This window comes from Aquila chrysaetos, chromosome 20, assembly GCF_900496995.4.
Source record: "Aquila chrysaetos chrysaetos chromosome 20, bAquChr1.4, whole genome shotgun sequence".
Taxonomy (NCBI): Eukaryota; Metazoa; Chordata; class Aves; order Accipitriformes; family Accipitridae; genus Aquila; species Aquila chrysaetos.
This window is the reverse complement of record NC_044023.1, coordinates 17,822,666-17,844,416: the sequence shown is the minus strand read 5'-3', so window position 1 is coordinate 17,844,416 and position 21,751 is coordinate 17,822,666. Positions and strand designations below refer to the sequence as shown.

The following is a 21,751-nucleotide window of genomic DNA, read 5'->3' as shown; positions in this document are numbered from 1 at the left end:
TGATTGCCCCTGGCTCTCCTGCTTACACTAATAGTAGGGGCTTGCTAGGGATCATGATTAAGTGAGGAATATGCATCAGGATTGACTGCAGTGCTCTGAAATCAGTTCATTATGATCATCCTAGAGAGCAGTCAGGGAGGTGAAAGTGATGCAGGTCAGCAAAACGCTGCCTGTAGGTTCTGTTTTCTCAACTTCTCTTTAAACTGTGGAAAGCCTTAAATTGCTCTGTGCTTAAAGAAGAGAATTGCAGCCTTGATCCCATGAGACTTTAGAATTATCCTAACATGATTGTGGCTTAGCAATAGCTTTTATTTGTGGAAGTGCCTGAAGGCATGTGACTTCAGGGAGCATGGGGCTGGGAAATGTGTATGGCTTCTGATTCCTTAGGTAGGGAGCTCCCTTGTGCAAAGTGCTGCATGCATCAAGAGCAGGACAAGCCCTGCACTGAACAGTCAGCTGCTAAAAAAAGATGTCAGGGTTTGGGGGAGGTAAGTAATGTAGCCCACAAAGTAATGGTGCAGATGAGAGCTGCTTGCTATGTCAGAAAGGCAGGGTAAGGGAAAAGGGAGAGAGCAGAGGAGTGAGTAGGAGTGAGAGGGAGCAGTCAGAAATGGGAGACTGGAATGGAGGCAGAGGTCTGGAGCAGAGCCTGGAAGGCAGGCTCTGGAAAGTGTGAAGGAGAAGCTCTATTAAAAGCCCTATCTACCAATATTGGTTGCTTTTGAATAACAGCTAAACCACAGACCACTGAAATAAACTGCATTTCACAAAGAGAACCACATCTGTACTGCCAGAGCATCTCCTTTCTGAGGTTTTGTTTTTTTTTTAAGCACTTTACAAACATTCATGAAATAAGCATCATGCTGTGGCATGTCTTGAGAGCAAGTCAGTGTTTTGCTCTGCGTGCTGTGCTGGGCAAACCAAGTCACCCTCGGGGAAAGAGATTGCCCCAAATAATAGATGCATTGATAAGACCTGAAACCTCCCATGATGCTTCAAACACAGTGCCTGTGGTTCCTGAGCATTACAGATGAGGCTCAAAGCTCTGTGTGTGTCTCTATGTGAATAATTAGTGTGATATATTTTGAAAACCCTTTGTTTTGCCTTGATTTTAAGAAAATGTCTGCAAACCAAAAGATTTAAACTTCGTAGCTTATCTTGGATGCTCTGTTTTGCTTTACTGAGACTGTAATAAAGTAATATCTGTATTTACCCAATACTTTTCCCTTTCCCTGGGTTTAGGCAGTTGTTTGTGGGTTGTTTTTTGGGTTGTTTTTTTTTTTTTTTTTTTTGTTTGAGAAGCTTTTTTTCCTTAAAAGTTTAAGTCTGTGGGATGAAGGCTAGTGGCTCAAAGTGATATGAAACCCTGTGGTCCCATATGCTCTGAAACAAATAGCTTTGTGCTGATGGAGGCTCAGGTGGCAGGGGCTGGAGCGGAACATTACTTTCTTTCAGGACACCTATGCGTTCTCTTATCCCATTTGGTGGGTCCCTCTAATCACAACCCCCTGGGGCCTGTCCATTCTTGTACCTGGGTTGAAAGGGTGGGATGGAGGGTGCTGCTGTGGGGTGGGCCTTGTGGTCCTTTCTGGGGTTTCCTCAGGTCATGGGGATCATGAGATTCATGAAAGTGATGGTTGCATGGCTCTCAGGTTTTCCAAGCTCATTTGTAACAAAGAAGTAGTAACTGTGCTAAAATTCCTGCCCAAACAACTCACCTTTTATTTTCTAAAGTGCCTTTCACTGAAAGCTCTGGAGAGCTGTGCTATTTTTGAGCAGGCTCCATTTCAGCTTGACACCAGCCTGGCAACTGGACCGTAAATATTTTATATGGGTGGCCCCCCTCCTCCTCTGCCTTAGCATCCAGAGGCAGCAGGTTTGTGTTGTCAAAGGAGAGGGCTGGGGAGGAGAAAGGAGACTGAAAGTTTAAATTTGTTGAGCCTGGCTGTTATGGTTTGGGGTTTTTTTTGCTGTTTTTGCTATTTTTTTTTGTTCCTTTACATGGGGGAAGGAGAAGATGAGACGGAAATCCCAGGCAAATACCGAGCTTGGCTGTCTCTGCATTGGCAACTGGTGCCTGTGAGCCAAGAGAGAAGATGAGGTGGGAGGACTACTTCTGACCTGACAGGAGGCTGATATATGAAAATCATACTTATGTCAGAGGAGGGTTTGACCAGTTGTTAGATGCTTGTCAGTGTTGGAGCTGCTTAACCAGAGCTGACCTAGGATAGCGGAGGGTGGGCCTAATTATCCTCCTTCTCCTGTGCCTTTCCAGAAGATGCTCAGTTGGATGTTAATGAAAACGTGGCACAAATATAAGCATTTTAATGGTCTTTCCAGCTTGCTTTGTACCTTCGAAAGCTCTAGACCTTGGTGTAATATGAGCAACAATGAGCTTTTAGTTGCAAAGTGGTGCTCCTTGCTGAATTGCAATGCATCTGGCTTTTTTCCCCTTACATTTTCAAGTACAGGTATAATGTCAGACGCAGTGACGAGGCTTGAGGAAAGCTTTTATCCCAGCAGTGCCTGGAACTCCTCATGAAATCAAATATCTTGCCTGCTCTCGGAGGAGTCAGAAGGAAGTTCTGGGATGGATGTACCGCTGCCCTCTCCCACCTGCCAAAAATAGTTTTAAAGGAAAGAAAAAAAAAAAAACCCAAACAAAAAACCCCCCAAACCACAATTTAGGATTGCCCCAACTCATGCCCACGGCTTAGCACACCTCAGCTGTGCCACGCTCCCCTGCCCGGTACAGGATGCTCTGCTTCTTGCACCCAAATTGTGATGTTTTCGAGGTCCCCTTGCAGACGCCCTGCGGAAGGGGAACAGTTTAAAAGCGGGCAGCAGCAAGAGACCCGGCGAGGTTCTGCCTCAAGCGATGGCGGCCGGGGGTCCCGGGGAGCCGCCGTGTGCTGCCTTGCTCAGCCTGGCAGGGGCTCGGCTTTAATTGCTTCAGCATGTGGCGGCGGCGGGGTGGGGGAGCGGGCGAGATGGGTAAGAAATTAGGTAATTTTCAAGCAGCCAGACAAGTGACTGTTACAGTAATTAATTGACTAATTCACCATACAAACAAGGGCTCTTTAAACCAAGGAAGAGCCAGTCACATGGCAAGGATCTGTTTTCACTCAGAAAAACACTTCAAACATTAGGCCGTTGAAGGGGACATTTTTGTACCGGCTTCCAGGAGCAGGGCCCTGTCTGTAATTGCCATTAGCCCCGGGGGGCTGCGTGGTGCTCCCCAGCCAGCTGGCTGGAGCAGGTCACCTGCTTTCGGTGGCATTGCTGTGCCCAGTGCCAGATTTTTGTGCGTCTGTTGCTGGGTTCGGGGATTTCCAGAGCTTGGCCTGGTGTGGGGGGGGGGGAGGCCTGAGGCTGCCGTTCCCTACCGCCATGGCACGCTGCTGGGTCCCCACACCCTGGCCTGACGTGGAGGGGCGAGTGGGGGCTGCCGCTTGGGGAGAGGGTTAAATTCGCTGTCCTGAGGCAGCGGGAGCCAGCTGCCTCATGGCCGTGGGTGCAAACAGTTTCCTATCTCAGGCTTGGCTCCGTGACTGTGGAAACTCAGGCCAATGGAGGGCTGTGGCACAGCGCCTTCCTCAGAGGCGCTTGACTTCGCTTAAGGAAGCGGGTGGAAGGGGAAAAAAAGCCTTGCTTTTGTAAAGAAGATACTGTGGGACCAGTTATGGTGGCTCTCCTTTTAAAGGGTTGGGTTGGGAGGTTAAGGTGGGACTGTCAGAGAGACCCAGGCGAACCCCCTGAGACGGAGGCCTCTGCCAAAATGTCGATGTTCCTGGAGAGTCAGGGGCTTTGGATAAGGAATTGCTGTGGCTGTCCCCAGCTCCCGCTTGGTCGTAGGCTGCTTGCTTCAACAATTAATTTCTCTTTCTTGCAGGAGACTGAACAACAACGAGTTGACCGCCATTCCTTCCCTGGGACCTGCTGCTTCCAGCGTCCGCTCCCTCCACCTGTAAGCGACTGCTGCCTCTTTTGGCTTTTGACTTTGGGCTGTTTGTGGGGTGGGTTTAGCTGCTACCGAGAGTTTCGTGGGTGTCACACCCACTTCTGCTGACTCTTCAGATTTCGTTATCAGGCTTGTTGGCACCTTAATTAAGAAACATCTTCTGGAGTCCTGTGATTTGTACGAGGTTGGGCTCAATTAATGTTGTGCTTATGCTCAGTAGTAACTTATGTCAGTAAACTCCACAGGTTAGTTGTGTGCTGAGTAAAAACTTTCTTTTTTTTCTCATCTGCCTTTGGGTTTCAACCATTATGTCATACTTGTGCTATTAAAAGAGTATATAATTTTACCTTTTCTTTATTGTTCTCTTTTTTCCCTGGCCTTGTTCTGATAATTTCTTCTTTTTTCTTAAAGCTAGAGACTATCCACATCTTAATCTTTTAGAGAACTCATTCCAGACCCATTTTTATGGTCTCTTTCAACTTTTTTTTTTTTTTCCTTTTTTCTTTTCTTTTAAGAGCTTGATTGGTGATTGTAAGGCTAGATCTGCAGAAGCTTTGAAGTTCCTAACTTTGGTAGTTCAGGTGTGTGCAGAAGTGTTAAGACACCTGAGAGCCCTTGTGTATCTGCCACCGATGATCTCTGGTTGAGGATGCTACTGAAGGGAATGAATATGTTATAAAATTAAACTTCTTGGTACCTTAGGAGTGTGGATTTCTAAAATTATTTTTGCGTGTGTCTGCTTGTAATGCACACCAAGAAGGAGTTTTGCTGAGGTGTGCATGATACCTCCCAAGTTCCTGGGAAGGGGAAGTAGTTACCGCTGATATGGACTCCAGCAAAGTGCTTGAGCAGTTCGAGTGATGGCTTCCAGTGTGCATGGCCTTGCAGCATACACCCACAAGCAGGTGTCCATATTTGCCATGGATTTGCTTCTTGTAATGGAAAATGCCCATGTCCATACCACCAGGTGATTGGCCTCTCATGCTCAAAAGGCTCTGACTTACTCTGAGACAACCTTGATCTGTTGACTAAAAGTACATTCCTATTATTTAAATCAAGGACAGAATTGAGTGCGATGAACTGGCACTGTTCCTGCTCTTCCATTAGGCAGTGTTAAAATATGCAAAGCAGAACTACTCCCTCACTGTCTTAATTCAGTTTAAGGATCTTAGCTTCAAATTGGTGTCCATATCTTACTTGTGGAGTGAAGTGAGTTTAGCTTTTGTTTGAGATATGGTGCCTTTGATCTGGTTCTTGGGTATACCGTGTTCCTGGAGAGCTTATGAAGGGCCTAAGTGCTCCTCTGCTATCATCAGTGCTGGATCTAGCAAGTGTCTCTGTTAAATGCATAAGTAACCACTTCGCCTCCTGGGTGGAGGGGTGGCTTGTGTCTCAGCAGTTATCAGACCTGTCAAATGTGTCACATGCAGTTGGTGTGAAACCATCTTGTTTGATTTCTGCCTCCTGCCACAGCCTCTCCCTGCTTGTGTGACCACATGTGAAGTCTGGATGTGTGATCTGGGGGCTGCTGGTTGCAGAGCGGGGTGGTAACTCCCTCCAAGCAGGGTCCCTTGTTTAAGGCACGATCCCCTGACGTGAGAGGCCATCTGCCTGCCACTTGGAACTGAGCTTACCAGGCTGCCATATAACCCAGTATGTTGTGCGTTGGGATTCAAAAAGCTCCAGAAATCTGATTTATGGGTGGAAAGCTTGCATACAATTTACCATCCAGGATATAGTTTTAGGCCCCCCAAATCGGCTTTTCTTTCTCACAAAGTCTATAAATGATCCAAGTTTCACAAGCCCCTGTTGTTATTTTTGCTATTAATTTAGCCATTGGCAAAGGACCAAATTGTTAGGGCTTTGGGTTTTTTATTCCTGAAATGAAATAAGCAGTTTGGAAAGGAGGAATAATGACTGGTGGAAGGCAGTAGATTTACAGCTCCTGAAATTTCAGAGTGGTGCAGAAGGAAGGGGAAGGTACAAAGCCAAATGATAAAAGGGCGGTATTCTAAACAGACCTGCTTAGTATCACTTTCCAGAAATCTGTATTGCTTTCCTCAGCTGCTACACATAAATAACTCTGATAGTGGGATTTGTAATGCTGCTGTCATACCTCTGCAAGAAGGATCTCTTTGTTTAGCTTGTTTCAGAGAATGCCACTTTTTTTTCCCCTTGCATTTCCTTTTAATTTTTATCAGAGATAAAAATAATCTGAAAGATGTTTTAAAGTACCTGCTTTAATCAATGTTGCTGACTAACTCACATTGGAATGATTTGCTGAGGAAGTGAAGCTTTCTCCATCCTTGGGAGTCTTTTAATCAATTGGATGGCTTCCTAAAAGATGGTCCTTTAGTTCAACTGTAGGTTAATGGGCTTCATACACAAATTGTTGGGTAAAGTTCTTTGGCCTTGTGTGATGTCAGGAATCAGATTATATGGTCATACTGGTTTCTTCTGGCCTTCTAATCTGTGAAGTAATAATTGGGGAGGTTGCCAAACCAAACCCAGGGTGAAGACTCATAATGAAGACTGTGTACTGAGAAACTGGTTTATGTTTAAGTATATAGTGTTACAGTGTATTCTTACTGCTAAAGAAAAATAAATACATTTCCTTTTTTTTTCAGTGTTTAGAAATGTGTGAAGTGTGTTTACCTCACAAACCTCTGAAGTAGGTTTTGTATATTGCATGTGGTTAAGTATTTCCAAAGGGCTGTGAATGTATTATAAAAGCAAAGGTTGTGTATTTGTCACTCAGAACAGCCCTTCTGAATGAGTTACTTCATCTCCTACTCTTCCTAAACTGGGGAAGAGACTTTTTCTTGTTTTGGTGCTGGGAGAAAGAAATGTGCCATACTGCCAAACTGAAATTTTCCATAAAGGTTTTTTTTAATAAGCTTGATGGCTTTGCATTCCCCTGTTTTAGGGTTTCCCATACCTGTCTCCATCACCCAAAACTTGCTTGACCCCATGTGTGTGTGGACCGTGGGCCAGTTATGTATATATGTAAGCATGTGGGAATCTGTGGGAGAGAGAATTCTCAAGGCTTTCTGCAAATCTTTGGGTGTTTCAGACTGCAGATGGATGCAGGCATAACATATGTATCAAACATGCAATGCCCTAATATACTGCCATGAAGTTTAGTTCAGTTTAATTATTCCTTGAAGAGTCAGTTTGTTTGCCTTGCACGTTGAAAATACTGCCAAAGTCGTTCATCTCAACAAGAGCAAACATAAGGGACTTGATAAGGCTTTTAATAGAACAGAAGGGAAAAATAATCTATGTACGGGTTACCAAATAAAGACAGACATTAAATGCAAACATCTGTTAGTGCAAACAAAAGCCAGGAAATTCAGCTGGGAGGGGGAGAGACTGAATCTGGATTCATTCTGAAATTACATCGGAGTAGCTGAGAGGAGAATCTTGCCTGAAATTCCCACAGCATTTGTAATTTAGCTACAGTTCCTAGACTTGGACATTTGGGAGTTGATGGCAGGATGTTTTCACTGACATGCTCTTGGCTGAGGATTTCCCTTCTCAGTGTTCTGCTGCAACTCAAGTGTGTTAACTCTGTAGGCTCTCGAGAAGACTCTGTTACCTGATCTGGTGGGGAATGGGAGGATGGAAGAAACCATTTATTTGCAGCAGAACTGAGTCTGTTTATATCCAACTTCCTCACTAACTTGTGTGGAGAGTCTCTTAGCCTTGCTAGCATGCCAGGTAAGAGGAGGACCTGAGCTGCAATCAGCTCTGCATTGGTCTGTTACTATAGGTTTCCCACAAACCCCTGTGCAGGCAGAAGCTCAGCCCTTACTCTGGGGCCTGTCTGCCACTGCATCATCTACCTGCCTGTGGGTAAATGCATCTTGGAGGGCTTTTGGGATGTCCCCACAGGATGAAGGAGGTGGATCTTTGTCCTCTGCCCTGGCTCCAAGCTGGCTGGCTTGATTCAGTCAGCATCCACCAATGCCGGCACACCAACACAGGCTGTTACGCAGCTGTAGAGCTCAGTGGAGAGCCTGCTAACCAGACCTCTGAAGCAAGCGTGGTAAACAGACCATACTCTGTGCCATGTCCTTAGCTGGCTAGGAATTAAGGAAGTTAACAGATTAAACACTTAAAAATAACTTTCGTTTCTTTCACTGTAGATCTTTTAAGCCCCCAACCATTTAAGAACAAAGGGGATAAGTGACCCACGGCAGTCAGCTGTATGTTAGCAACAGTCAAAGCTGTTTGAGATGCTTTGGCCCCATGATCTTGCTCTGAATAAGCACAGACAACAAGCAAGTCAGAATAGGGATTTTTGGAGCAAAAGAGTGTGAAATAGGATTAGCTGATTCACAGAGGATGCAGTGACATTCTGCAGCGTATTTATTGGGGAAAGCGAAATCAATAGGACTACTCTGCTGCCAAACTGAGCATAAAAGTCTCTTGAAGAAAATCAGTCTTCTTTTACAGGCTCATTAATGTAAAGATCAATTCACATTAAACTGTAATTAAACAGAGAGGGCTAATAGGAGAAGGGTAAGTGATCTACTGTGCCACAGGCAAAATATATCATGCAAAATTTGAAAACTAAATACGTGGAGAATTGGAAACTGGGAGTGGCAGGGAACATGCTAGGTCTGCTTGAAAGAACTAGTAAGCTCAGATGGTGATTGGGGCAGCACAGTCCTCATGAAAAGGAGGGTACTGTAGTGTTCCATCTAGATGTCAGGGGTAAGACAGGTCAAAGACTGTAATTTCTGCGTCAGGACTAATATTTCCATTTGAATTGTGTGGTTTCTTGGAGAGCTTTTCCTCCAGGTGTTGGGGATTTCATTTTAATTCTGGTTAAATTGGTCACATTTTTAGTAGTGTGACCCTTGTTTCTTGTCTGACTTTGGCTTTAATTTTCATTGTATCTCATTAGACCCTTGTACTGGATTAGAGTTGACTGGTCTTGGAGATCCCTAACGTGGCAGAATGGGGATCATACTATCGATAGTCCTCCTGGAGCTGTTGCCTCATGCTTTCTCAGTGAAGGCTTGGGAAAGCAACTGTTAATTTAGTGCTGTTTGCACTGCTTCACTGGTGTTGTCAAATGGGGTTTGCAGAGCCTTTCTAAAGACCCATGTGGTCCATTAGATTCTTTGAGCTGCCATTTTGCTTTCACCCAAGACAAACATGTTGTGCTGTGTTAGCTGAAACAATGCTAGTAGTCACTGTACTCTGCTGATCCAAGCGTGATCTAGCAAATACACCTTTGTTTCCTTAAGCTTTTCCCAGGAGCCGAGGTGGTGATGTTGAGGTGTGTGACTCCAGGTCATCCTTGCTTTTCAAGTTAAGATGGTGAAGACTTGGCTGACTATCAGGATAACTGCAGCTTCAGTTCCTGCCTGTGGCAGCCTCTCTGGGTGACCCCTGTTAGAGGAAAGAGCTCAAAACTACTGCATCTGTGCTGTTCATAGAGCACAGCTCAAGCCATGAGGTGTGAGCTCACTTCATGTTCCTGACTACACCAGAGTGTAAACCTCTGTGTAGGTGGTGTTGATAGTTGGGAAGTTTGGGCTTAAATGAAGAATTGAGGTTTGAGCTAACACGATAGTATAGATGTAGCCTTGGAGGCCATTTGTGGCCTAGGATCCTGCTGTGCTAATTGCTGTACAAACAAAACAACTGCCTTGACCCCCAGGAGACTTAGTCTGCAAGTCATCTTTGCTGGAGTTAAAGGATGATCTAACAATTAAAAATAAGGAGAATACTCTGTTAATTCCATCTGGGTCATAGCAAGCAGTTTTGTACTCGTAAGCACAAAATCCAGATGACTCAGATGCAGCCATGTGCGGGGTCCGGTTGAAGTCATCAGGCTCTGCTTGTGTGCAGGATGTGTCTTGGGCAGCTCAGAAAACCGTGTTGCCCGCCGTGCTGCATAATTACTTGCACAAAGAAAACTTTCTCTGGTAATTAAGGAAAAGTGGTATATGCAGGTGTAGATCCATCAGTGGGAGCAGATTCACCCCCAGCCCCTGCTTGTGTCAGTTCTTACGTAGTGTAATGTCTACAGGGACCAATTCTCCAGTGTTTACTCAAGCAATTCCCCTCAGAGGCTGGAGAGAGTGTTGCTTTCTGAGGATTTGGTCCATGCTACAGACTATACTACCCAGCTTCTATTTTTGAATGTGAATATATTTATGTGGAAAGGTGAATAGAAAGAATGCTGGCAGTCGGGCTGTTCAGTATGCAAGCAATGTACAGGCATAAGATACTCTGAAACCCACCTTTCCTGTTTGTTTTGCTCAGAGTTCATAGTAAGGCTCTGGTGCGTAAAGTCAGCTAGTTTTTGAGGCCAAAGACTGCAAGAGCCTTTCCCAGTGGAGGAAATTCTCATTAATCATATGCTCCCAAGTACCAGAAGAGACGCTGTTTTGACTTCTCTTTTGGGCTGTTGGAACTATTCTAATCATTTGCATGTCCTCTTTGAGCTTTCAGTTACAATGTGAGCACATGGAAATGGCAAAGGATCTGAGGCTATTCCAGGGAAATGAGTAATCATTTCTACTAGAAAAGCAACAGCAGTAAAGCACATAGTCCTCAGACTCAACAAAAGAGCATCAGAAAGCAATCTGGACATGTATAGAGCAGTGTAAAAATTGGCCAGAGGAAAAAGATAGTGAAAGTTGGTGGCAGCTCATGGAATACCAGTTACCCCTTGAGGCTACTTTGTTATATATTTACTAGTGAGGATAATGGTTTTGTGCAGCTGTAGCAGCTTCTTCTGTGAGTAGAGAATTGCTTTGAGCTGGGCTAGGTCTGCTCTGACATCTGCGTGCTGCTTAGCAGGCCATGCTAGGTTAGTATTTGTCCTGGAGGAAGGAGAGGACACAAGTGGTGTGGGATGGAGCATGAGATTAGGAGTTGGAATACTGGAATAATTTTTTGTGTGTGTTCCACATACTCATTACACCCCAAGACCAAGTAAATTCCTGTTTGGGTAGGCCTGCTTCCTCCAAGCTGAAGAGCAGGTATTGCCCCAGGGCAGATGTAACTCATGAATGTTAAGCATCTTCTGGTGGATTGTCCGAAGGCAGGTGCGTGTCATCTACAACACACAAGCTGGTTTCCAAGTTCTGTCCCTCTGCAGATCAAGTCTAGATTAGTTGTTAGGGTCATTTGTGACCATGGTCTTTTGTTAAGGTCAATATGAAAAATAGCCTCATATTTGAGCCTCAGAATAGCCCAAACTTGCTACTATTAATATCTGTGGTAGATTGACTGTCTCATTTAACGGCATTTGGCAAATAAAGCACATGTCTACAAAACCAATTCCTTTGTTAGTCTTCACAGGCTGAGCAGATTTCAAACATAAATAACTTGCTGAGTTGAAAGTGTTTTAGCAGATTGGAGTTCCCTGCCTAAAAACTGCTAGTAATGGCAATTTAGTTTGCTCAGGGGTAAGTAAAAGCAGAGTTGCAGTTAAATTATTTCGGGGTAGAATTGTCTACCCATTTTTCTCTCTGAAAGCTTGGCTAATTCAGTTTTGTAACAAAACAGGAAACTGTCAGTATGTGTTCCTGTTTCTGTGCTTTCCTCCCTACTGGGATTGCCCAGTTAGTCCTCATTATTAGTTGTCAGTTTATCCTGGTTGTTAGAGCAGTGGTGCTTGCTCAGAGCATCAAATAGATGCCTAGCAAGGAGTAAGAACAGGGGTGGGAGTAGAATTGTGATTTTTTTTCTTTTTTTTTTTTTTTTTAAAGTATGGTGCCGTAAAGCACTTTTAAAACCTCTCCATTTTGTTTACCTTCAAGTGTCCTGGAAGACTTAAGAACAGACAGTGTCTTTTAGTTCCTCTGTGTATAACAAGGCTAAAACTGTTTCAGCAGAGGTGTTAAAAAAATGAATCCTGCCCATGTGGTTCAAAGCCCGGTGAGTAAAACATCAGTTTTGCCATTTACCTTCTGCTCCATATGATGCTTAGCACTTCCATCATTGCTTCCACTGGCACCATTAGGAATAGTGTGTAATTCAGGGTAAAGAAACACTAGTGTAAACAGTGTTCACTAAAATGTGATCATGCCATGTCTAGGTTGGAAAAGATTAGCAAAAAAACCCTCTAGAAGGCTCATTTCTAACTGAATAAAAGCTGGCTATGTGCTGGATTTTCTGTTATTTTTAACCCATGTTAAATTCCCTGATTAATTGCAAAGATGAACAATAGAGATCACAAAAAAAGTTATGGTCTTACTCTTGCAAAAACAGCCCTGCTGTGGGGGTATGTGGGGTGGAAAATCTGATTGCTGGTTAAGGTAGGCAAGAAAGTGATCAGTCATACCTTTAGATGAAGTGATCACTTAAGAGGCTACCCTCCTTCCAAGTGTGTGCATAACTCTTGCTTGTTAACAGGAATTCCATGTGAATATTGATTGGGAATAAGTGGTTGGGTGAGTACGTGTTCTGCCTGTCAAACCATTTAATGTTCAATTGCATGTCAGGGAAGATAGTAAAGGCAGCTGGAAATTGAAACAGGAGCGCAGGGGCGTGAGAGTGAGAAGACAACTGTTTTAGTGGTCAGATTTGAGCAGAGAAGAAAAAGTTGGGGAGAGGGGAAGAACTAAGAGTTGATGGCAAAAGAGAATCTATAAACGGCTCATTGTTTTTAGACTTAAAATATCTTCTCCTGTCCAATCCGTATACTGCAGATCACATGCTGTGTGGAAGCAGCTGCTGAACAGAAGGGTGTTTAGCATAAGTGGGCTTAGTGTAATTTTTCAGGTGCCCTGGAAAAGGAACACCTTTTGGTGGTCTTATTGAAGACTCTCACCCCACCCCGATCATGTTCTTGAGACAGCTGTCTTCTTTTTCAGAATAAGAGGAACTGAAGAAGTAAATGGTCGTATTAAAAAACAAACAAACAAAAACCCAACAAAAAAAAAACCCTAAACTTGAAGAACTTATTGGCTAAGTGGTGGTAAATGCTTACCACTGATTTTACAAGATCTGCTCTAGGGAAGCTTGAACAGATAGTGTTTTACACCAGCCTGGCTTAGCACAATAGCAGTTCTACTTCAGAGCTCAAATTTTCTGTTCCCTGGATCTTTTGATACCTTGTTCTGCAGTTTCCTGAAACCGTCCTTCATACTTGACATGCTTTATTAATAACAGTGTGCCTAGACTTCGTAAGAAGAGCTAACTTGACCATTCTTTGCTAACTTGACCATTGCTTTTCCACGTAGGAACTGTTCTTTCTTGCAGGCTTGAACAATCTCAGCGGAGCAGAGCTCACAGTGAAGTCTGCCCAGAGGCTATCACTGTTCTGGCGACCTTGCTGACAAGACAGATAAGCCCTTTCAACAAAGCACAAGTGTGTGTCATGTTGGAACAGACTAACCAGCCAGCCTATCTACATCTCTAAAGTGTTAACAGGAGTTTGACTGGCCAGTCAAAAATGTGTTTCTCCAACTGCTGCCTTCTTCAAGGGGCAAGTCTTTTAGCAACTTCTGCCGCAAGTCCCATGAGACTTTGAGAGTTCAATGGCCTGGAGAGTAGACGTATTCAAGTGTGTTGTCCTTTATTTATCTGCCTTAGCATCAGAGTCACTGAGCTCTTGTGTAGTTAAATCCACCTGTCTTCATTGTGCTCCTGTCAAAGGTGGGAAGAGCCCCCGTGTCATGGCTTTCAGGCACAAACAGCGCATGCTATCAAGAAGTCTGCTTGCAATTACAGTTTGGATTAATGTCGCAGCATCACGGGCAGAGTAATTACATTCGGTTTGCACTTAAATTGCTTCTCCGCTTGTGTATTTTCCCCTCCTCACTCCTGTGGAGAGACAAAAGCAAAACAAAGCCACCCACAAAACACATGCACTCACTAGGCTGTGGTGGATCTTCTTTACTTTGATCATTTATTACACAAAGAGAAACTAAGATCAGCATCAGGATTTAAGGATAAAAGTGCCTACATGCCCTGTGATCCTGGACCCTGTTGGCTTTTAAATGAAAACGCTGCCCTTGTTGATGAGAAGCACAAAACTTGCTGCAATTAAAATGAAAAGAGGCTGCTGTCTCTGCTTGGGAGTGGGACAGGGTGGCTGCCCCAGCCTCTGCTCTGTGCTAGTTAAATTGACATCTTCGCTGGATCTGATTCTTAGTGTCTGTTCTTTCTTTCTCGTCACAAACCTGACTCATCTTTCAGGCCAGTGATAAGGATGGGGGGGGGAGTGGCTAGGCAGCAGCCCTGACATAGAGTGGCTCCTTCTGCTGGGTGCTGTGCAAGTGTGGAGCTGTGGAGGGCAAGAACTCATCAGAGCAGCAAACTGGTAGGGGTGAAGCTAGGCTCTTTCTTGGCTTCAAGGACTGGCTTATGCATTTAATTTGTGATAGAAAATTGAGTTTGGCTGGCATCTATAAGCAGCAGAAGAAAGCCCTCAAGGAAAAAGTGCAAGAGGAAAAGCCAGTGGCAGAGCAGGAGAGTAGCAGACCAAAGACATGAGATGTAGAACATAGAAACACTGACCTGACTGTCATCTGCCAGCAACTGAATGATCCCTTTCAAATACCGATGCAGCCCTTCCTTCAAAGAGGCTCTGCTGAGTCCCTTGACCCCATTCAGATAGCCGGTGCAGAGCCATGTGGTTTCCTGCATTCTTGTATGAGAACTGCCATTTACCTTACATGACACTCTTCCTTCTATTCCCATAGGAAAATTCTCCTCCTTAGCAGAGTTCAGCACTCACCAGGGCCTCTGCTCTCCTTTGCAGCCTTTCTCAGTGCTTGCTCCAGACTGAGGTCAGGGAATGTGAGAAGATGGAGGGTGACAAGAACAGTGGTTTGGACTGAGAACTGGAGGAGAAGGGAGTGAAAGACTAGCGCAACTACGAGTGTTCACAAACTGGCTCTTTCAAAACCAGCATTGATTATGCTCAGTGACTTAGAGCTCCTCTCCCTCCTTTGTGCCAGAGAACTGGCCAAGCTGCGTTACAAGTTGGGCAGTCCTTGCTGAAGATTCCTGGCCCCAGCCCTAGCAGGTGCATTGTCCCATTGAGAGATGCACAGAGTGACTCTGAAGATGATCACTGAGATGTTTTGAGGTAGAGCTGCACACAGGGAGATGAACTTGTGTTCTGGTATTGAGTTCATAAAAGTTCAGGAAAGCTCCTTACAGAGAAGTTGTGACAGACAATGAAAGATGCTTTGCACAGCCTTTTTAATGGATCTGTGCCCTTTGTGAATACATCATTTAAAAAGCCTCTGCAGAGTACAATCTCCATGAAACATCCAGTGTAACCAGAAGAGAGCAGAAACTCTGGTTCTCTTGGAACCACCTGGTTGCTGATGGGGGGACTGTGCCCATAACAGAGACTGTCTTGTCTTCAGGAATCTTAATTTGCTTTGATGTCATAACAGGTTGTGTAATCTGCTGAAGAGATAAGACAGCCTCTGTTTTAAAGATGACTAACTTCTGATGCTGCCTGTCCCACGCATTTTGCTCTGTTAATGGAATTGAATGCTGAAGGCTCAGGAAGTTGCATATTGCAAAAAAATAGCCAAAATCGTATGGTGGCAAGTCAAAGTCCAGTGAGAGTAAATGCAGATCAAAGTGAGGGAGAGAGCTTTTAAAAATTACATCACTTACCTCAGTGGATCTAACACACAGCGTAAGGTCATCTAACAAGTCAGAAAGTTTACATAAACACTGCTAGTGCAGAAATATCCTAGGAGAATGTGTATCTTGCTGGATGTGGTGGTTTTGGTTACATGAGAAGAAAGGCTTTCCTTCATGCAGTTCATACTGAACCCAACAAAAGCCCTTAATGAGTGTTTGTCAAATCCGGGCCCTTGCTTATGTCCAGCTGCTATTAAAGTCAGCTTCTAAGGAGCATGCTTGATCTCTGCCTAACTCATCCATGTGGCTGCCTTATGAAAGAGCTATGAGAGCATGCCTGGCAGGAGGATAACATCTGCCCATGATCAGGTACCTGGGGCCCAAGGATGCTCTGAGGCCACAGTTGGACTGCACCAGGGTCAATGGTTGCAGTCCATCAATGTGAGAGGCAGATGAGTTTGGTCCTGTGGGTGGCCACAGAGTAGCCCGTAATAGATAGTGAAAACATAGCCCTTGTGTCACACTGGTCTCACATGAAGAGTTTTGTTGACTGCAGTGAAACTGTTTGTGTGAGTAATAGTTTGCTTTGGGAATAAGGAGTATGTAACACAGCCCTTTGCAGTGTCACTGATTTGACTTGCAGGTGGCTGCTGCTCCCAGGTCCAAAGGGATGATTTAGCAAATCTCATCTCCCAGACTGCTTTCTGACTCTAAACATCCATGACCTGGAACAAAGATGCAGTCACTTCACCATGAAAGGGTGCATTTCTTTTCTGCACCCTCCTCCTCCTCCTCAAAAAAAAAAAAAAAAAAAAAACGAAAACCAAAACAAACCCAACAAACCCTGTTGTTTTTTGAACCCCCTGTCTGTCCCAGCCTGCATATAGCTGGAGGTAGTTTGCTTCATGCTTGTCCATCCTAAACCACCAACACAGGGTGAGAACATAACCTGATGAACAAAAGCCCCCTGAAATATATCTGTTTTGAAGCTGATGTACAGCAGATAGAGAAATGTCTTTAGCCTTTCTGCCATAGTTTGATATAGTTGGAATAGCTCCATCAGCCTGTTGTTGCTTTATGCTTACGTATGATGGTTTTCAGTGAAAAACAGTCATGGAAAACCATCATGGATTTTATTCGCTGTGTCTTAGAAAGACCTTTTTCTGAAGGAGTGCTAGGGAGAGGGAAGATCCTGACATACAGCCTCATACAGAGGCTGTAAACCTCTTACAGAGCATGTAAACCTTTAAGGGAAAGTTAGGATACCCATAAAAATTAAGCCAGGGCTTTTTTTGGTGGTATGTTGGGTGGGTTGGGCTTTTTTTTTTTTTGTGGCTGACCCTAAAATGCAGTGGCTGCTTGGCCTGTCACTGCTCTGCTCTTGTGTGTGCAGCCGGCACCTGAACAAACAGAGCTGTATCTGCGGCAGCCTGGGAATCTGCCAGGATTCCTCAGGGAAAGAGTGATTCAGAGCATCTGAGAAAAGTGGGGGCTGCTTCCATGCATCCTTGCTTCCTGCCTGGACAATAACCCATGTGGCCTTACTCTGAAAGGACAGTGGGGCTGTTGCCATAAGCAACTATAGTGCATGTTGTGTTGGATAAAAATGTACATTCTTGTAAGGGTACAAAATCTTGAGCCTCATGGATTATCCTGGCAGTGCTGACATGATGGTGCAAAGTGTCAGACAGCTAGTGGGGCTCTCCCAGGGCAGTTGGGAAGCATGAGGGCTTATGTACTTTGGGCAGTTCAGTTTTTCAGGGAAGATCTCATGTGAAGAACTAGAGGATGGTGTGCTGCAGATCTCCAGAGTGTCACCTGCATGTTTGCTTCATCTTCTGCTGCAGAGATAGCTTCGCTACACCTAGGTAGCTCTTTCACAAGTTACAGTACAGAGGAGGAATTTTTCTGGAATAAAAGTCTTTGGAAGCAAAAAAAATTTTACAAGTAAAATGTTAAAATCACGTAAGAAGTTCTGCATTGATAAACTGGATGATCTTTTGAGTCAAAGCTGATGTCCAGGTCCCAATGACATTCTCATCTTTCCTTCTCTCCATACATTAATAAGAATCACTTGGGACACATCTTCAGGTATTGATTGTAATAAGGTGACCAGAACAAACAGAAACATTTCTGTTGCTGCTATTGTAAACACAAACACATCTTCCAGATTATCAGTTCCCCTTTATCCTTGTCAGGAAAACTGCTCAGATTGTGTTCTAGTCTGAAACTATGATTTTTTTTTTATTTTATTTTTTTTTTTTTTTGTGTGTGTGTGTGTGTGTGTATGGAGTGATGGGCTAAAATCAGATGGCAGATCATCTAAGATGAGAGTTTAGGAACTCATGTCTTGAATTTTCCTTAGTGTTTCTAGGAGGATCAATCTTAGATCTCCGTTTTCTCTGAGTTGAGAAGGTGGAGGAGGGCAGGTAATTCCAGGCATTGGTTAGTCACAGTGTATGTGATCCGTCTCCTGTTACGGTGCCTTTGATCTCGCTCTCTTTGCATGGCCTGTCTCTGACACCAAACCATGCCTGTCCTTCAGTAGCAAACTCCATAACTCTTTCTGGCTCCAGCATTTAGTTTCTTCAATACTTACCCAGTATGGAAATATTAACCAAACCCTGAACTTTTTAATCTGTTTCTAGTCTTGTGATCTCCCTCGTATGCTAATTTTGAAAATGTGCTGGCATATTAATAGAACCCTACCCAACATGCGGAGCCTCTCTTTTGAAGCTTGATTTTATTTTTGATGCCTGTAACAGGTGTTGGTTTAATAGATTTGCTGTATTACAGCTTGCTTTTTTTTTTCGTGAGCCCAGCCAGCTCTGTAAGCTGACACTACATGAAGGCCAAGCATGTGACTTCTCCCTGCCTTAGCCTCAGTTCACACCAAACATTTGTGCTGCAGACTCCCAGCAGCCAGGGCAGCCTTAATTCAAGCTTTGTCTAAACCAGGAGGTTTTGTGCTGATTGTATTTAAATCAGTCCAACCAAAGCCCCTCATACATTCCCATCTGAGGGTCTGCTTGCTTTGATTTTCCGCTGTCAGCTTTCTAATGGGCAGCTGCTGAGGGGAAGCGAATGTGGCTCAAACAACAAAGCAGCGTCTTTGCGCTGCTCTCTGCATCGATTTCACACAAGTAGTTTGAAGCCATGGTCTAAATTAAACTGATTAGGGTTCTCCAAAGGACAGGCTTGCTGCAAAGAAGGTGGTGAATTCTTCTCCTATTAGGTCTAGTGGAAAATATTTCACAGCCTGTTTATCAAATAAATATTCATAAAGACGCTTCGAATGAGGAAACCCACCGGGATTAAAGTGTAACTTTACCACTAAAATACAAGCTGAGATTCCTGGAAATGCTGCAAGCTTTTGACTTTGCGCCACCTGTTGTTTTCCTGCCACCCCCTTCGGCTCCCTCCCGACATAGAGCAAACCCAAACACGCTTTGGCTCCGCTGGAACATTTCACTTGTTTTTTTGTCTTGCAGCAGCCCAGAGGAGCACAGAGCGTGCGTTCGCTTCCTGACGCGGTCCTCATGGGCTTGGTTCAGCAGCGAGCTGGCTGAGGTTAATCCAAATCTCCTGGAATCCTGAGGTGTCTATTCAAGAGCGGTGCAAAGTGCAAGGGCTAAGAGACTGCGCTACCTCGGGGTGTTGAACCAGGGTGCAGGCGGGTTAAGCAGTGGTGGCTGGAGGGTAGCTTCCCTCGGCTCTCCGCTCTCCGATTGCAGCTGTAGCTGGTGCTGACCTCAGGGTGAAGCGGTTCGTGAACAAGTGCCATATGCCTGCAGCTCAGAGTGTGAAAGTAATCCGTTGCTGACTTTGAGTTACCTTAGTTTGGCACTAAGATGTTACAGTTCAAGATCTTTGTTAGCTGCAATGGAGTGTCTCCGGGAATGAGGTTGGGTATGAACTGGGAAGTTCAACTGTTTTAGCCAGATGCCCCCATGTTCATGAGCAAACCCAAATGGACTTGGATGGGTTCCTTAGTTGCTATGATTTCTTTTTCACCTGAGCTGCTTTCATGCCAATTCTTAGTCCTCAGCGAAGGCGGTCCTGCATCATCCTAGTCTGGTATTACATTCCCATACAGAATGGTAAACCAGAGGTAGAGAGGGGTTAAGAAACTTGCCCAAGGCAGATGAGTCAGTGCCAGAGCTGGGAATAGAAACGAAGAGACTTGGCTCCTGCTCCCGGCTCCAATTGCTCAATCTCACATTGAAGCCCTGTCACCCTATACTCTTGAGGTAACACTGGCTGAAGTGAGACAGGGAAAGCTGTTTCCAGGCTGTGATACCTAAGGAGTGGGGAGAGGAAAAGACACCTGGAGGCAAATTGGTTGTGGAAGCACCGATAATTTGTGCTTTAAAGCCTGGTTTCAGCATTTGGTACTAAAATCTGATCCGTCACCTTTGAAGCCAATGAAGTGTAAACTAAGGAGCTAGTTGGGAAAAATCCAGCCCTTTTCCAGTCACTGCTAAAGGGGAGTGGTGAAGTCATAACGTCACTGGTCTTTTTTCTGTAAAACACCCTTGCGATGAGATTGGGAACAAAGGCAGACGAGCTGAAAGGATCCAAGTAATAACAGCAAGGGTTAAATCACACTTCAGCTCTTACTGAAAGAATGAAAAACAAAATGTAATCAAGCTAGTAAAAAGTTTGGATGATGTTGCATTCATATCGCATGCTGTGTATAGGAAAAGTCAGCCCGGCTGGTTTTGTTTGAAGTGCAGTGCTTTGAGAGGGTGCAGTGCTTTGCAGCAAACTGTCTGACATTCCCCAGCTGGGACTGGCCAGGGATGGTGTTTGGAGCTGAGAGTTACATTTGGAGTCAGCCCATGTTTGAAGGAGACAGAGAGGGAGAGAAAGGAGTCTGTTTTTCTCCTGTGTGAAATAATGCATCCATCTAATCTGCCAGCTGTAGCACATGAAAAGCAAGAGGCAAATGGACAGAAGTCACCTGGAATCTGCAAACATGGCTCAAACAAAACAGTTCTTTCCTGTCCTTTTCTTCCCTTCTTAAGGTCTGTCTTCTGGGATGGGCTGGGAGATCTGGCAGGCGGGCAGATTGGATATACATTGAGCAACTAAAGCACAGGAATATTAATACTCCAAAAAAATAACATTGGCTTCTGAAGAGCACTTTGTGTCCAAACTCACTCTGTGCTCTCAGTCCCTTGGAGACTTAGCTGCCCTGCACAGGGACTATCAGGTAATTTATAGATACTCCACGTTCATTTGCACAAGCTTTCATTTCCTGTTAATTTATGGCCAGATTCATCTCAGCCATTGCAGCCTAGATGAGATCAGAGCTGAATTCACAGCCCCTGCTTCAGGAGAGCTCCAGAGAACATGCTTGGTGTTTGCTTTCACTTATGCCTATGTTGAGGTACTTTCCTGAGTCAGGGTCATACACACATTTAATGGACTCTCTTCTTTTGAGAAGGAAAAAAAGGTTTAAATTTTAGAACTTGCTGATTCTACTAATCGAGTTCATTGCAAAAGAAACTAGTTCTTTGGGAAAAGAAATCCCCCTTGCCCATGTGTTCAGCTTATGGAGGTCACAAAATTCTGGGTGTAGTAAATTTTCCTGTATTTTAGTCTCACTATAGTATAAATTCACTGGACCTCTGTTCTACTATGTGCATGGATGTGAAAATTCAGTCTTTATTCCTAGTTGTAAATTAATATTGGTTATTTGAATAGTAGCCATATTATTGCCTTTTATACAGTTTGTGGCTGTAGAGACCTGTGTGCCTGTAACCCATGGAATAACCAGTTCAGGGACATAAGTTATGACTTTCCTTTGATTTTACTTGACACCTTTTTGCATCGTATTAGCAGCACGCTGCTATAGTGGTGTAAAATTTGTCCTTAATGTTTTGTGAGCCTGCACTGAATTAATTAAGTAGTGTTTAAACTCTTTAGTCAAAGCAGCATTTCTGCAAATGTTTCCCCAGTATAAGCGAGGGTTGTGTGCTGGCTGTTTAAAGGGTGAGTCTCCAGAAAGCAAATTGTTCTGGGGATGCAGTTTTTACCCTCTTCCTGTTACAGATACCAGCAAATGTTGTGGTGAAACAATCTGGTTTTAATAACAGGGAGGGTAAAGGAACAGATCACAGTGTGGGGAGCAGGTCCCTTGCCTTGTGCTATTGGTATTTTCTTTTGGGGGGAGAGGTTTTCTTTGAAAGGGGCTTGTCTGAACCC

The 21,751-nt window shown here is 44.3% G+C and overlaps 1 protein-coding gene across 1 annotated transcript in view; it reads left to right on the top strand.

Moving 5' to 3' along the window:
• The window catches only part of LRIG1 (leucine rich repeats and immunoglobulin like domains 1), a 96,186-nt gene that overhangs the window by 39,051 nt on the left and 35,384 nt on the right, over positions 1-21,751 (top strand). Inside the window, exon 3 of the mRNA XM_030043741.2 lies at positions 3,893-3,967. Within this exon, the coding sequence (XP_029899601.1) occupies positions 3,893-3,967 (75 nt within the window). The remainder of the gene's footprint in view (positions 1-3,892; positions 3,968-21,751) is intronic.